This window comes from Glycine soja, chromosome 7 (genome assembly GCF_004193775.1).
Source record: "Glycine soja cultivar W05 chromosome 7, ASM419377v2, whole genome shotgun sequence".
NCBI classification, from domain to species: Eukaryota; Viridiplantae; Streptophyta; class Magnoliopsida; order Fabales; family Fabaceae; genus Glycine; species Glycine soja.
The window spans coordinates 668,988-685,676 of NC_041008.1; the positions used below are offsets into that span (position 1 = coordinate 668,988).

A 16,689-nucleotide genomic window follows, 5' to 3' on the forward strand; every position below is an offset into this window, starting at 1 on the left:
GAATATATTGGATTATCATTTCCGATAGTTTTTAGCACTGGCCACTTGATAGAAGATATTTTATATAGCCAACGGAGAATGTGTATTTAAGAATGATATTTTATTGTTTAATAAGATTTTCTTTACCACTAAAATAAGTAATATGTACTTTTCATTATTTGTTTACAATCACTGCAACAAAATTAGAACTTAACATCCTACACACCATTCAAACAACACTACTAAATTAAAATATGTTTGATTTCCTGTTGAACTTGTTATGCATAAATTTCAAAATCAAATTTAGCGGTCCATCGCAAACTAAACACAGATGGAAAAGGAAAGGTGGAAATACTTTTACAAACTTCATTTTATTATCAACATTTGTTTGTAAGGGATATCTAAACATACACTTAAATTAAAAAGTCTAAACTAAGTTAAAATTAGCTTTTTCCTTGTTTTATGTTTCCCTTGGGGAAAAGCGAAGAGAGGCAAAACACAATACAACACAACACACGTGTGTAATTGTTTATGTGACTGACACACACACACTACACACATTGAATCAATCAATGGTGGTTGCATCCATTCGGCTTCTTCCTTCTCCACTCCTCTCTTTCGCTCCTCGTCGCTCTCCATATTCATATTCATGGCGCTCTCATCCCTCTTTTACCATTCCCTTCTCTTCCATCCACTCCAGTAACCACTACTTCCATTCCAACATTTTCTTTTTATTAACAACTTCTCATATTGCAACCTAACCTTAGCCTATGTTTTCGATTGGAACACTGTTGTCTGTTGCAAATTACACATCTTTAATTGTTGTTATTTTTATTTCTGAAAAAAAAATCAATCTTTTGTGGATTTATGTATAAATAAATTATTACTACATACAATTTGTGTTGACTTGTGAGTTCGTCTTGTTGCAGAAGCTTCTACTAAGGGAGATGGTGGAGCAGTGGAATTGGGTGGTGATCAAACAGAGCTTATATTTTTGGGGACTGGAACCAGTGAAGGGGTTCCACGTGTCAGCTGCTTGACTAACCCTTTACACAAATGTGAGGTACATAACATTATTCAACACAACCATGTTCATGTTATTATTGATGAATGAATTTGACATTATGGAATGGAATCTTTAGGTTTTTTTATTGGTTTTGGTATTATGATTGTTGGTTATTGCAGGTGTGTTCAAAAGCTGCTCAACCGGGTAATAAGAATAGGAGACTTAACACAAGCATCCTCATTCGTCACCCCAATTCCTCAGGAACACACAATAATATTCTTATAGATGCTGGAAAGTATGTTTTTAATTGCCCTATGTAGTATGCATTGAGATTGTGTTGGATTAGGAATTAGGAGGATGAAATTTATCAGCCTTATATATTGATGTTAGTCCATATATGTGATTTGTTGTTCGGTTTTAGGTTGGCCCCTTATTGGACTTTTTTTTTTTTTTTTCCTTTTCTAACTTGTCAAAACTCTGCTGGAACATTGACATATTAGTTGTTAGCGGTGTAGCTTTCCTTGGATATGTTGCTTGTATAATTTTTGTATTGAATGCAGAAGAAGCCTAAAATCGATCCATTAGGAATTGAAGGATACTCCACTGTTTGTGATCACAATTTTTGCAGTAGAAAAGTCTTCAGTGACTTGAAGTGCTTAATTGGTAGCATGTAAATGGGTACATATATAATAATTGGCATCTTGGTTGTGATAGAGTTATGGGTATCAATGAGTCTTTTCTTGTTTGTCTCAAAGATAGTCTTGTATGTGTGGGTTGAATTCTAAATAAGTCGGAGTTGCCCAGTCATGAAATGATATAAGCTGTGTCTTAGGATATAATGACGTCTTAACCATGGATATAATGAGTTCTGTTTGAAGGAAAACCTGGATATGATTGGATCATGTACTTCATTTGGGTGCTGATAACAAATTAATTTACTTGTTGCAGATTTTTCTATCACAGTGCTCTCCATTGGTTTCCTGCTTTTGGGTTAGTTTTTACCTGTTATTGATATTGTTACATGAGATGGCTTCTCCATTTTATGTACTTTATTTTGTTTTTCTTTATAGGAAAAAATATGATGCAACATTAATAACAATGGTTAGGAAAGGACATGCAAATTAGGAAAAGAAACTTGCACAAACTATGTGTGGTATATACACAATTTAGACCATTCAGAAAGTTATGTAAGGTTATCCAATGGTTTGAGTGGATGGCTGCAAGGAGTGTATGAGCATAAGTTTGTGCAAGCATCAATACCCATGCAAAATGAATTGGGCTTATCAAATATCTGGAATGCTTTTTAATACTAAACAATTTAAGAGAAATAAATCTTATAAGAAGACTTGTACAAGTGACATTTCTTTTTTGTTTTAAATGCTTTTTCTTAAGGAATCTTGATTATTGACCCTAAAATTTATGAAGTAGATGGTGTTACAGATTTTCTTGTATTTTTCTGCCTTGATTTTATATATCTGTAACTTGTATTTCTGTCAGGATAAGAACAATTGATGCGGTCATTATTACTCATTCACATGCTGATGCAATCGGAGGTCTGACATAATACTCTCTGATATTCTGTGGATAATTAATATCAATATGACTGGTCATATAAACTAACTCTGCTTCTTTCTTCTACCCAGGTCTTGATGATCTTAGAGATTGGACAAACAATGTTCAGCCTCATATTCCAATATATGTAGCCAAGCGCGACTTCGAGGTCCTCTCCCATGAACTTTTCTTCTAAAATCCAAGTTGTCAATTTTACTTTCTGCTTGTTATCTGTATATATGCACATTGTAATTATGATTTAAGAGTGAAAGGCCTCCTATATATCTATGCATTGTATTAAATAAATTAATGTTTTTCATGGGAAATTGTGAATTTGTGCGTGTTGCGTATGATATTCATTCTTTCTCTGGGAAAGGAAGGTGCACAAGTGATATTTATAGCTACTTAATGCCAATAATACATCTGCTTCAACATTTACACCACAGAAATTCATTATAAATTTAGAAAATATTTATATGACGAATTTTAGTTAAAATCTGAGAAGGGTTAAAAGTTGGATTAAACTATACCTACTGAAAAGTGTGTGTACTGAAACCTAATAATAATCATCATATGAAAGAAATCAAATATTCGTCTTCTGGTGTAGGGTGAAGACCTGAAAATTGTGTATCAGAAGATCCTATCTAATATCTCCAAAGGTTTCTATCTTTTCTAATTTGCATGATGAAACAATTTTTTCACTACGTGAGCTTCCAAAATCATGCCTAAGAGAGAAGCTGGCCATCCTGCACCATAGTCATGATTGTCTCTTAATAATTTACTCTACTTTTAAGACAATTGCCATTATTTAGATCACTGTTAGCTGGAAAATAAAGGTTTTAGGGGAATTTTCTTCCTTTTCCAATATTTTAATTTTTAACTTTCAAGATGGAGCATAATAAGCTTGGTTTCTTAAGGTTTACATGTCATCCATTTTAGATATTTAATTTCTTCTTTGCTGTGAAGTTGGAGTTCCCCTTAATTGCACTTGTAGCTCTATCCTGGAGCGGAGGGGAAAACCAAGGAAAGCTTGTGTTTTTCATTTTTAATGATCTGCTGAATCATTCACCATTTGTTGCTTCAATGAGCAACTGTTGGGATATGTTTTTATAATGAATCTATTCTTGTATTCATCATCGAAATATGCAGGTGATGACGAAGACCCATTATTATTTAGTAGATACTAGTGTTATCTTACCTGGGGCCAAAGTCTCAGAGTTGCAATTCAATATCATATCGGAAGAACCATTTTTTGTACATGAACTGAAGGTCAGTACTATTATTAGTTTTAATATCTTGAATTGGGGCATTTTTGTACTTTGTCCCTGTTCACTCTATTTTCTCACCTATTGCTCAATTAATTAATTTGTGACATGTTCCTTCTTGTGGATGGGGCTTGGCTCTATTTTTTAACCCTTCTATTATTGTACTTCAGTTCACCCCATTACCAGTGTGGCACGGCCAGAATTATCGGTCCCTTGGTTTTCGTTTTGGTAATATATGTTACATTAGGTAATGCTTCTACCTAAGTGGAAAAGTACTTGATTACAATTCAGTTCATCTTTTTCATCTATTTATGTTGGTTTGATCATGCGTCTAAATATGCAGTGATGTCAGTGACATTCCTGAAGAAACTTATCCACTTCTAAAAGACTGTGAAATTCTAATCCTGGTGACCTACCCTCCCATCCTTTCTATCTTGCCACAGATGTGCCTTATTTATCCATGACATAACTGGAATTACTTGTATGATTTCTCCCTCGCTCATATGGTGTGTGATTTTACAGGATGCTTTGAGGCCTGACTGCTCTACTTCTACACATTTTGGACTTCAAAGGGTAATAATTAGTTTCACATTTGTTAAAACTTTCCATGGACATTCTGATCTTCCATTTCAGGCCTTGGAGGAAGTGCGAAAAATTCAACCCAAAAGAACACTTTTTACCGGTAAGTTTAGCTTAAGCCTTCTAGTTACTTAATGCTTGCTTTAATTTCTTGCCTTAATCTACTTCAGTTCATTGATCATGCATTTAGGAAGCCTGATAGAACCTCTCAAGAATTTCATAATTAGTAAATAAAAAAATGTGGGGCAGTTAGTATTTTACTTTTTCCATCAATGTACAATGCTTTAGAAAAATAATTCTTCAATGTCTCCTTATTGGGGAATTTGAAGGTATGATGCATCTGATGGATCATGAAGAAGTGAATGACTCCCTTGCGAAACTATTGGAGTCTGAAGGCCTTGATGCACAACTGAGCTATGATGGGCTTCGTATACCAATCAGACTCTAGTTTGTATACAGTCTCATTCATAAGACAACAATTTTTTTTTCTCAAAGAGAAATTATTAAATAAACATTCGAATGATTTTACAAGTTCATACATTCTGCAGGTTCCTGCAAGTATTCTACCTTCTTCCTATCATCATTGATCATTCTTTCTTTTCTCCTTGCCTCTGTTAGAGACAAGAAACACCTACGATGATACTATTACCATAAACGTAACAAAGGAGGATTTTTTTCCCCCATGCAATGAAAGATTTAATTTTTTTAATATGATCGTACAGTATGGAGAGCTAATAATGTAAAATTTAATTAAGTCCACATTTAAATAATGACGAATTTTAAGAGTTGATGACATTTCAGTTTTTTTGAGAAACTATAATATAAACTCCAATGGGTAGATCCACTCAAAAGGAGGTCTATGTATAACAAATTAACAATGTTGGAGGACAGGTTTGGACGCTGAAGCTCTCACTAGTTTGGAATCGGTACTTTGACAGTGACAAGTTGACAATCAGACATTTCAAGTAGTGTATACTATTGTTGCCCTATCATAAACGCAATTGGAGCTTATTGTCATAATTTGTATTTTTTGGGGCCTATAGTATACAGTTCCCACATAGAAATTCATGTTGAGTTGAGATTATGGTCCACCATGTTTTCTAGGCACCGAGTCAATCAAAGATTGGTGTTACGTTCAGAAAAGCTAGTACTTTTCATTTTTGTTGGTCGCAAAATGGATCACGTAATACCTGCAGTTTTATTATGAGTGGACGATAGATTTTGCAAAGTTTTGGAATAATAATATTAATATATGATAAAGAAGGTCTGTGTATAACAATACGACAGAATTGGAATGTTAGGTCGAGTGTTTGAACGGGGGATTTGGGTTAATATTGCTCTTTTTATTTCCTTTTCTTTCTAAATAAAATATGTTTTTTTTTTCTCAAAATATTTTGATGTGTTGGTTTTAGTCTTGTAAAAATTTAATACATTTCCAGTTCTGTATTTACCAAAAGTGACATGGTTTAATCCCTTATCAAGAACTAAAGCACGTGTTTCGGTAAAAACGAAAGAACTACAAATATATTAAATTTTTATAAACTAAAACTAATATTTAAAAATATTTTAAAAGATTGAAAACATATTTTGCCATTCTTTTTTTACCCCTTACGTTCACAATGTCTTTGTGTATCTTGAACTAATTTCTACTCATACCTTTAATGCTGTAATTATCTCTTGAAGATGCTTTTGATAAGATTTAAAGTGAAGCCTGATTGTAAGATAGCTCAAGCTATCAACTGAAAATGATATAAATGAAGTTTCCATCGACAAGGCATATCAAGTTTGTGATGATTACTCAGACAGTTTAGTCAAGATCAGTTTTTTTTTTGTTTTTTAAAATATAGAATGATACAAATGTATGTTTGAACAAGAATTGAATATATAATAAATACAAGTATCGATATATTCATTTAATAATTAACTTTACGAAGGGTTAAAAAAAAGTGAATTTAGAGTGATAATGTGGTGGGGAGTACAAGGTGAGACATTAAGGCATGTGAAAAAAACATTTGGAAAGTTGGGCATGGCTTGCCTCCTGTTACGTCATATCACAATCCACAACTCCTCTCTTTCCGTATAATTTTTTTTAAGGCACAATCATTAAGGATGATAATGGAAGTCCAATTCAACAAGTACTCCCATAATTATTCATAACGAATAGAATCTTTAACTTTATTCGTTATAATAAAAACTATTTACTAATAAGTTATATTCGATTATATGTCATTCATCATAAAAATTTAATTAATAATATAAATATTGTGAATTTATATTAATATAAAATATATTATATTAATTCCTACCATTACTTTAGTATGTAAGCGTATTCCATCCTCTTTTTTCCTCCCCTTTAATTTCCTTTCTTCTTTAATATATCCAACTAAACAAAGATTAAGTGTATGTTTAGTAGAAAAAATAAATAAAAATTAATGAAAGTGTGAAGAATGAAAAGAGATAAAAAAAAAAAGAATTGAAATAGTATGAAATTAAGTAATTTGGTAGAAATAAAAGAATATAAAAAAGAAGAAATATTTGAATTAAAATAATTTAATAAGTAAATAAAAAAAACTAGACAAGTAAGAATAACTGATTATTCAAATGCATAATCAGTCATCTTACTGTTGAAATTGCGTGAGAGATTCAATTTTCTCTCTCTTCTATCACTTTCCTTTGATTGACAACATACATACAAACTCCTCTCTCTCTCTACTTTAATCTTATTTTGGGTGAAAGTTTTATGGAAATGGGCCTCACATCTTTTTCAAAAAAAATTGCAAACTGTAATCTAATCTGCCACCAAACACTCATTTTCACAACTTTCATTCCAAAATAGTCCAAATCAATTACACTCAACATTCACCCCTTAGACGTGTTGGTGATGTGTATCATGACTCAAACTATGTCTAATAATTAAAAAAATATAAAGATTCCAGTAATAACTTCTAACCAAATCAACTCCCATATGCAACATTCACTAAGGGCGTGTTTAAGTAACCACCACAAAGTGTGTTTACCCAACCCACATTGTTGGTGTTAAGTGTAAAGGAAAATTTCCACAAAATGTGTAACGGTCAATATATAAGTGACAGTAACTTACTATATATTTAATAGATTAAAGTTTTGTCATTTAATTAAGAAAAGTACATTAATGTTTTGCATTAAATATAACGTTCAATCTATTTATGTGATTTGTTTCGGTATTTTATACTTCTTTTGCTTAGTTTGATTCATAACTCCTCGGTGAGTTTTATACGTGGACAAATAAATTATGTAGCTCATAAGAGTGTCTAAATTTTATGCTTGTTCACAAATTTTTGCGTATCCTCCTAATCAGTGACGAATTTAGAGGGGATAGGTAGGACCCTAGATCCTAATCCCCTATCTTTATACTTCTTTATATATATATATATATATATATATTATTTTTAAGTTAGTGCATAATTAATTTTATATCATATAAAATAATAACGATTAATGTTAGAGAGTATAAAGTTGTGAAAAATAATTGTTTTTATTGTTATTATGATAATGATTAAGATTATTATCATTTAAAACAAGAATTTATTTCAATTTTATGTGTAACAATAAAGTTACATATTTAAAAATTTATAAAAGAAGAAAAAAAAATTGAGTCCCTCTAATAGATTTCTGGAACCGTTGCTCCTGATTGTATCAATTCTTTTATTATTAATGAAAGTGATCGTGTTACAGTAAAAAAAAAAAAAAACAGTGAACTGGTAAATATGATTGAGTGAATGTGAGATACCAGAAAAAACAAATAAGAAATAGAAGTGTTCAATTCTTATATATATCGTTGCAAAGATTTTAATATACCATCAATTAATTAAAATATATGTTTAAATAACTATTATACAATTTAATAATCTTATCATATATAAAGACATTTTATAATGAAATACAAAATATTCTAATCAAATTAAAATTAAAATACACATGAATGACAATATGACTTTAACTTAATACATAACGCCATAATATAAAGGGATTAGTCTACTCTGAATTACTTTATAACTCATTTCTGTCTGGATCTCTTTATTTTATTTTTTCATCACATTACAGATTATATCTCTCATATTTTTTTCTTTTCCTCCAGTGAAAATGGAGTAAACGTTGAACATTATTCCTCGTTAGATTGATTCTGGCACATGAGGGAGAGGGGATCCTCTTCCCTTTCAGTTGTCCTTTTCAACCTTCACGGGTGTGGACTATGCATATGCCTATAATAATGCAATGTAATTGCCGTGTGATTGTGCTTATCAAAATCAGATTCAGATATGCATGGTGAGCTTTCTCAGAGGGGCCCACTCTCTTGCCAGACAAAACACATCACAACCGTACACGTGGCCTTTCTTGTTCAGTGTACACTACCCTTCATCCAAAAATCAACAAACCTCTCAAAATTGTGTTTATATATACTTATAGTGTTGCTACTTGCTACCATAGTGTGAAGGCTTAACAATATAACATTCAAACAAGTACTATTTTTTTTTTATCATAAATATTTAATTTAATCGTTAATACGAGTATTTTTTTTATAAAAATATATTATTATTTAATTATAAATTTTTATTAGTATAATTTTTAAAATAATTATTATTTAAATCAATATATTTATCATATATGATTAATTATGATTGGATAATGGTGTAAAATATTTTATAAATATTTTAAATGCAACTCATAGATTAACAAATATATATTAATTTATTTTCAACAAATAGATTTTTAATAATTGGTTGTTTTGTTTGAAAGTGCATGGAAAATAGTTGTTTAATTTTAATAAATTTTGACAAAAAAGTGAAAACCACCTGAACCGGGTTCATGATATTTTTTATGTGGGGCCTAGCGATTTGATCTGGGCATCTGGTGTTGTGCACTTGGTACTTGCATTTGCATGAGGTGTGTTCCTCTATCTCTATACACATATCAGATAATTGTTTTGGGTCTCTAGTTTACTTTACCTTTGCCACAATCATCTTTCTGCCCGATGCTAACGGCCAAGAGTGTCGTCCTTAGTCACATTACATTGTACAAATAAGCAAAATCATCTTATTGTTAAAATCTATATCCTGAGAAATATGTGACTTATGAACCAATTAATAAATAAATAAATAATAATTAAAAATCAAATTATAATTATTAGATTAGATATGAGAAGTTTGGTTATAAAAAAGATTAATATTTATTAACATGAAATAAGATTTTTTTGACAAAAAAATGCTATTTATCTAATTATTTATCTAATCTTAAGTTATCAAAAACGTCAAGAGATATAAAAAATAATTGAGGGAATCAAATTTTTGTTTTTCTCCTCTTCTGATGAATCTTAGTACACCAAAATAAAATCTTACTGTAAAAAAAAATGTTCATTATTTATCTATTATGTGTAAGAATGATAAGTTTCAAGATTATATTGATTTCATATAATTGTTAATCTAAGAAACCTTTCAAATTTATACTGATTTCTTATTTTTTATTTGTAATTTCTATGATTACATTATATTACACAAAAAATGGTTATTTGTGGTGCTTATTTTAATCTTTTTGTTTGTTGCATGTTTATTTTAATAGAAAGAAATTAACAATCAACTTATTTTTAATCTTGGTCTGAATATAAGTCCTATTAATAGGAGTGCAAAAATATCATAAATAACATAATTTTTTTGTCTCTTAATGAAAATAAAGTTTCTTAGTTAGCATCTTAAGCCCTTAAGACATTGATTAACATTTTTTTTATATTAGAAATGAGTCATTTCCTATCTATACAGTAGTCTTAAGTAACTCGAATAAAACAATGTTATGAGAAATGAAATTTGAGTACATGTACATATTTAAGTACTTTTGTCTTCATGCCACAAGTTTGATCTCGAATGCAGATGTTTATGATAGACCTGACTCCAAAATTTGACCTATGTTATTTTTCTAATGCTAGCAACTAAATAGATAAACAAGATGAGTAGAAGCATGAAGGTTAAACAGCTAAAGTTAGAGCAAGAGATTTGTCAATCGAGCCATCATAACTCATTAATATGTATATCAATAGTACAAGTAGAAAATTTACTCTTAAAAAGTTGAGAATCAAGTACCAATTAATAAATTTATTTTATTGTAGTTAAACAATTTAAAAATTAGTTTGCTTAATTACAATAATTAACAGTTGTAGGAGAAATATAGTTGGATTTATGGCAGTATTGCAATGTAGTTTCTTTATATGTAAACGGGTTTGGGTATCTCTTGTACCAATTATTATTATTATTATTATTATATTTGCTCATAAAAAATCATTATAGTTTTAGAGTATATATTAGTCATCTCAACCTTCTTCTAAATAACTTGAAATTTCGTTCCAATTCAAGCAGGAAATTAATATGATTGAAAATGAAATTTAAAATTATAGTTGAAATTTTTTTTTTCCACTCAATCCTTTTCCTTAATTAGAAATATTTATTTCTTAAAAATCTCTATTTGCAACTACTAAAAATGTTAGAGACGAATAATTAATTTTCTTCATCTTTGGAACTGGTATACTTTGATATATGGGATACATTATATATGCCAAATGTGCATGATGGCATTTTTTAATGGAAATTTTGCATATACTACAAAATATAAACATTAAAATATTCTCGCACACTTATAATAATAAATGTACTATTGTATTCACCAGCTAGTTCTAAATTTCTGCTCAGTAAATACTATCTTAATAGCAAGGATGAGCTGGGAGAGCATATTGAGACTTGGGTCGTGCAGGATCCCCTTTTCAAAAAATTAATCATTGAAGAATAAAACAAGACAAAGACAAAATTAAAATGATTTTCTAATGCCAAATTTTGAAGCCCAAGTCACAGTATAGGGAACACAACCCTTCGAAAAGCTGAACAAACAGAAAACAATGTAGTTTTGCAAGTACTATATATGTTCAAGATTCGTGTATGATTGTTAACTGTGCTCTTAATCTCTATCACTGTGACATCTTATCTTACACATACTAAATCACCATATTTTATACATCTTCATGTTGTTATATGTTTGTTACTGAAATTTCTGAATTTGTAATGTACTAAAGAAATACTCTGCCAACTTCAATCAATTTACAAAGGAGTTTAATTAAACCGTAAATTAGCTTCAGAATTGAGTTAACATTCACAAAACTTGCACAGACACACAATGAAATTATTTAAAAACTGCAACTAAATTAATGTTTCATCATGATTTTAAATAGGATCTGCAACTGTAATTACTGTTGGCCGCAATATTGGTGTTGTGGTAGTATCCGCAACCGCATCGGCTTGCATTTGCGGTGTGATTTTCAATCACATGAAATGTGGCAACATAACCACAGTAGAAATGCATTGAAGCTGCAATTGAGCCTTAGCACCATTCAATTTCACTTTTTTTTTTAATCAAAATTAAATTAAATTTAGATTTCAAACTTTTATTTTGAACTTCTAAGTGTCAATGGTCGATCGAGTTTGATTGAATGGAACATTAGGAGATACCAAATCTTAAAATGAATGAAAAGTTATACTGTGTTATAAATAAAAGATATGTCAATGATTGAAATAACTCAAAATTCTTTTTACATTCGGTGTAAACAAACAAGAATTACACACTGCAATTGTCACAATCCACATCACAACAGCGGCAATGTCCGCAATCACAATTTAAAAACAAGTGTTACATATACATTTTTTTAAGATTAGGAACTCACTGAAAATGAATGACTCAAAATTTTTACAACATTAATAAATTAACAACTAAATTTCTTTAACCACTAATTTAAGTGTCTGTGTGATTGCTTTAAAGAGAGTGATTGTGAATATCTAATATCTCTTAATTAACAATATCAGAATTTTTTTGCAATCTTTTGACTGTGGAGTCAACTTTAGTGCAAGTGTCAAGGAAGCAATGTTATTCCTCACAACATGAGTGTCCAAGTTGATGCTCTAAAGATGAAATTGATCCCACATCATAATTTGTAGCATCATTAATTTTTCCATACTGATAATGACCAATTTGAAATGAAAATGACTGGGTCGACAAAAATTGTGGCTGATAAAGATACGATGGGAATAAGAAAGATAGAGAGAGAAAGAGGGGTGGCTATGAGTTTGAGTGTTAGCTAGCTAGGGAGGCAGCTTTGCCTTTCTAGATCCATATTCCATAACCTAACAAGATCTATTAATTTGTTTATAATTTTATTTAATTTAATACAAAGAGCCATGCAAAATTTGTCAGAATATTCAGCTTTTTTTTATTGTCAATAGTTACAATGATAATGAAATGAAGGATGATGAAAAGAAGTTTGAATTAAATACACATATAGTTTATAAAAAAGAATTAATAAGGATAAGCTTTTAGTCATGCTTGTTAGAATTTAATCAATGAATCAATCATGTCGCTGTAAAATGTAGAAAGCCGAGAACTAGAAGGGTCTAACAGCCATGATGTTAGTTAAATAATAGAATTTTAGCTTCTCTCTCACACACACATACACTCTCTCTATCTGTGTATACAAATGATACTCTCTTTTTGTGGTTGCTTTTTTTAGCCCTTTTTTGTGCTTACTTTACAAGAGAAGGGAAAGCCAAGCAAGAAGTGTGTATTTGAACAAAAGTTTAATTTTTTTTTAGCCAAAACACTTTTTAACTCTTATTTTGAAGCAAAAGAAACACACAATAAAGAGAGAAATATTGCAGTGATATTTTTCTGGGGGTTGAGAAAGAGAACAGAAGAAAAGACAGAAAGCTCAACGTCAGAGTTAGCCGTATAAGGTTCGCTTATTGTGTGTTTGTGGTTTTGGACTAGCTGAGGTACACAGAGAATCCTCTTCTTCTCATCCACACCCCTCTCTCTCTCTCTCTTTCTGATAATGAGTTTATACTTTTAAACAACAGGGTCTATATTTTTGTTCATATTTGTGTGGCTATCCTTGGATTTTATATATTATTTATTTCCTTGGTAATATTATCATATACATATATCTTATGTATCAAGCATGGTTTTTCAAACCATGAAGGAGAAAAATACGGATTGCGGCTACACCACCATCTGCTTCACCTTCCACTTCTCTTTATCATAACTCCCTCCTACTTGTTTCTTCTGCTCTTTCAAAAAAAACAAAACTTGTCTCTTGGGTCAGTTCCAAACTAGTAACAAGTTTTCTAGTAGAGGTGATATAGAGAGACTAGCTACTCTCTCAGAAACTTTCTTTCTCCTTTTTTTGTTTATTTCTTTGCTGGAGAGATTTATTAATTATTAGTTGTTATTTCTGAGTTTTAATATCAATTTACTTTGCCTCTTAATTTGGTGTGTCTTGTTCTTTCTCTTTCCAGTCTAAGAAGCTTTTGTAGACTGTAGTCCACCTTTTTTATTCATTTTTCTTCCCTTTCTATTTTTGGTAAGGTTTGTCCTTTGGATCCCAGAAACCTTTCCAGCATTTGAAAAACCAAGATCTATGGCCTATACCACAACCTTAGGTTTCTAAAACTTGCAAGTTGCAAGTATATATATGGAGATGAAGGGTTTTATGTTCTACCAACAACAGCAACAGCAACAAATAGTGGAGGAGAACATGTCAAATTTGACTTCTGCATCTGGTGAAGCTAGTGCTTCCTCAGGTAACAGAACTGAAATTGGAACCAGCTACATGGCTCCACCACCAACTCAGATTCAACCACCAAAGAAAAAAAGAAACCTCCCTGGCAATCCAGGTTTTTTTTTCATATTCTTCCTATTCAAAGTCTAAACCTCATTTGTTTTGGTTTGGTTAAGAAATATATATGTCATGTTTTGTGTAGTTTAATGTGTTTTCTTATTTTATTTTTGTTTTTGACTATTCAGACCCTGATGCTGAGGTTATAGCCTTGTCCCCCAAGAGTCTTCTTGCCACAAACAGGTTCATTTGTGAGATCTGCAACAAAGGATTTCAAAGAGACCAGAACCTTCAGCTTCACAGAAGAGGGCACAATTTGCCATGGAAGCTGAAGCAGAGAACAAGCAAAGAGGTGAGGAAGAAGGTGTATGTGTGTCCAGAGCCAAGTTGTGTGCATCATGACCCATCAAGGGCCCTGGGGGACCTAACTGGGATCAAGAAGCACTTCTGCAGAAAGCACGGTGAGAAGAAGTGGAAATGTGACAAGTGCTCCAAGAAGTATGCAGTTCAATCAGATTGGAAAGCTCACTCCAAAACCTGTGGCACTAGGGAGTACAGATGTGACTGTGGAACCCTCTTCTCAAGGTATAACTAACCCAAATCCATTTCAAATGTGAATTCCATACAAGTCCAGTTTAGTTAAGGCACCACAGTCAAGACACATCAATAATGTTCATTTATGGAGGATGGGATTTGAATCCTAGGTTGACACAACACATAGACATAGTAATTTTTTTATTAACATTCAATTCCATTATATATATATATATATATATATATATATATATATATATATATATATATATATATATATATATATATATACATACTTTCACACATTCCTTATATCCCTTCTTGCAAGATGATATACCACTGAAGAAACATTAAATTCATTACATTGATATAGCAGTTTCTCATAATCCCTCCCTAGAGAGAGTGGAAATTCCTAGTATGGAAATTTTTTTAATGGGATATCTACATGTCTTTAAAGAGTTTTAATAAATGTTGAAAAGTAAGAGAGAGAGAGAATGAAAGTAAGAAAGTCAATAATTCTACACTACTGTCACAACAGTGTTTAGTAACATTTTTGTTGGTTTTGTAATTTTGTTTTTTTGATGACTTTTTTCCAGGAGGGACAGTTTCATAACCCACAGAGCTTTCTGTGATGCATTGGCAGAGGAGAGTGCAAGAGCCATCGCAAACCCACTTCTTCCCCCACAACAACAACAATCTTCTTCCTCTCACATGAGTACTCTCCAAACCCAATTCAACCCTCAAAACCTCCATGCCTTCCCATTGAAAAAAGAAATGCCCCCTTGGCTTGGCCCACCAGCAACAGTAGTTGTTGATCATCATCTGTCTTCATCCTCATCCATAATGTTCTCTCCTCCACACCAAGAAAACCCTAACCCTAGTCTTGGTCCCACTCTTGCTGCCTACCAAACAGTCCCTAATCCACACATGTCAGCCACTGCATTGCTGCAGAAAGCAGCTCAGATGGGTGCAACCATGAGCAGAAGTGGTTCCACACCAGCCATGACTGGGCCCCACCATCATGCTCACGTGTCTCATTTTGGCTTGAACTTGTCCTCACGTGAAGACACCACCACCACCACCCCTTCAACAACAACTACTAATGCTAACACTGCTACAGTGTTCAGCCATGGCTTATTATCATCATCACCATTGGGGAATAAAGCTGCTGCTGCTGCTGCTGTGTCTTCTTCCGCACCATCCCTTCTTCACGATGTTATCAACTCTTTCTCTTCTCCTTCTGCCTTTGAAGGAACCCCTTTTGAGGATGCATTCATTCAGAGCTCAAAGAAACTAGATGATGATCATAACTTGTATTTGCATGACACATTCTCAAAAACAAGTGGTGCAGCTGGGAATAATATTAATGAAGGGTTGACCAGAGATTTCTTGGGTCTTAGGCCCCTCTCTCATGCTGATATTCTCACCATCGCTGGCATTGGAAATTGCATCCATGATCAGCAGAACCAGTCTCAAAAGCCATGGCAAGGTTAGCTATAGCTATGTAGCTCCATATATATATGTGGATCTTCTTTTTCATCCTTTAATTAATCATCTATATATATAAATTTTTTCCCTTTTAAATTAGTGTAACTTTTGTTTATGATCTTTTCGATCTTCCCAAAGGGAAGGACCTCTCTGAATCGATCCCAATGTTTTTATTCCTTATGTACTTATCTACGAATCGCAATATTGTGTTCATTATTACACAGATGAATTTTATGTTATATATAAGAAAAGACTAGATAGTAGACGAATGTTATAATTATAATAATATCATAGAAGGTTATAGATTACTCAATTAGATGCTAAACTACATTTAGACATTTTTTAGTAGGTCTTTAAAATAAATAAATAAAATAGTTTCCTACGATTATTTTGCGACAGCTTATTGAAACTATCAATCAATGATAATTTATAATGATTAATTTTAAAAACTTTAAGCCTACAAACTAGCAATTTACATGATCAAAACCAATTACTTTTTTGGTGTGAAAATGTTCAAATATTCATATGTGAGCTGATTAATTTAACCTTATACCAATATAAAATATTAATAGCATTAGTTGTTATTATTATATGAATGTTAAAATCAA

General features: G+C 31.6%; 2 protein-coding genes across 9 annotated transcripts; both read left to right on the forward strand.

Moving 5' to 3' along the window:
- The first annotated feature begins 460 nt into the window (after positions 1 to 460).
- LOC114417929 (putative hydrolase C777.06c) lies at positions 461 to 5,471 on the forward strand. 7 transcript variants are annotated; one of them, XM_028383005.1, is made up of 12 exons: positions 463 to 678; positions 909 to 1,042; positions 1,165 to 1,280; positions 1,934 to 1,975; positions 2,483 to 2,538; positions 2,629 to 2,705; positions 3,686 to 3,805; positions 3,972 to 4,048; positions 4,145 to 4,208; positions 4,324 to 4,374; positions 4,435 to 4,483; positions 5,272 to 5,471. In XM_028383005.1, exons 1-12 carry the CDS (start codon positions 552 to 554, stop codon positions 5,313 to 5,315), a joined length of 957 nt encoding a protein of 318 aa, XP_028238806.1. In that variant the 5' UTR covers positions 463 to 551; the 3' UTR covers positions 5,316 to 5,471. The 7 variants fall into 7 exon arrangements, with proteins under 7 accessions (XP_028238805.1, XP_028238802.1, XP_028238806.1 ...); XM_028383000.1 differs by lacking the exon at positions 5,272 to 5,471 and adding exons at positions 4,710 to 4,831; positions 4,929 to 5,089 and having other exon boundaries at positions 4,324 to 4,483; XM_028383003.1 differs by lacking the exon at positions 5,272 to 5,471 and adding an exon at positions 4,710 to 5,088 and having other exon boundaries at positions 912 to 1,042.
- Positions 5,472 to 12,905: 7,434 nt separating this feature from the next.
- Positions 12,906 to 16,332, forward strand: LOC114417930 (protein indeterminate-domain 7-like). 2 transcript variants are annotated; one of them, XM_028383006.1, is made up of 4 exons: positions 12,906 to 13,217; positions 13,810 to 14,117; positions 14,248 to 14,644; positions 15,190 to 16,332. In XM_028383006.1, exons 2-4 carry the CDS (start codon positions 13,916 to 13,918, stop codon positions 16,085 to 16,087), a joined length of 1,497 nt encoding a protein of 498 aa, XP_028238807.1. In that variant the 5' UTR covers positions 12,906 to 13,217; positions 13,810 to 13,915; the 3' UTR covers positions 16,088 to 16,332. The 2 variants fall into 2 exon arrangements, with proteins under 2 accessions (XP_028238807.1, XP_028238808.1); XM_028383007.1 differs by lacking the exon at positions 12,906 to 13,217 and adding an exon at positions 13,224 to 13,577.
- The last annotated feature ends 357 nt before the right edge of the window (positions 16,333 to 16,689 follow it).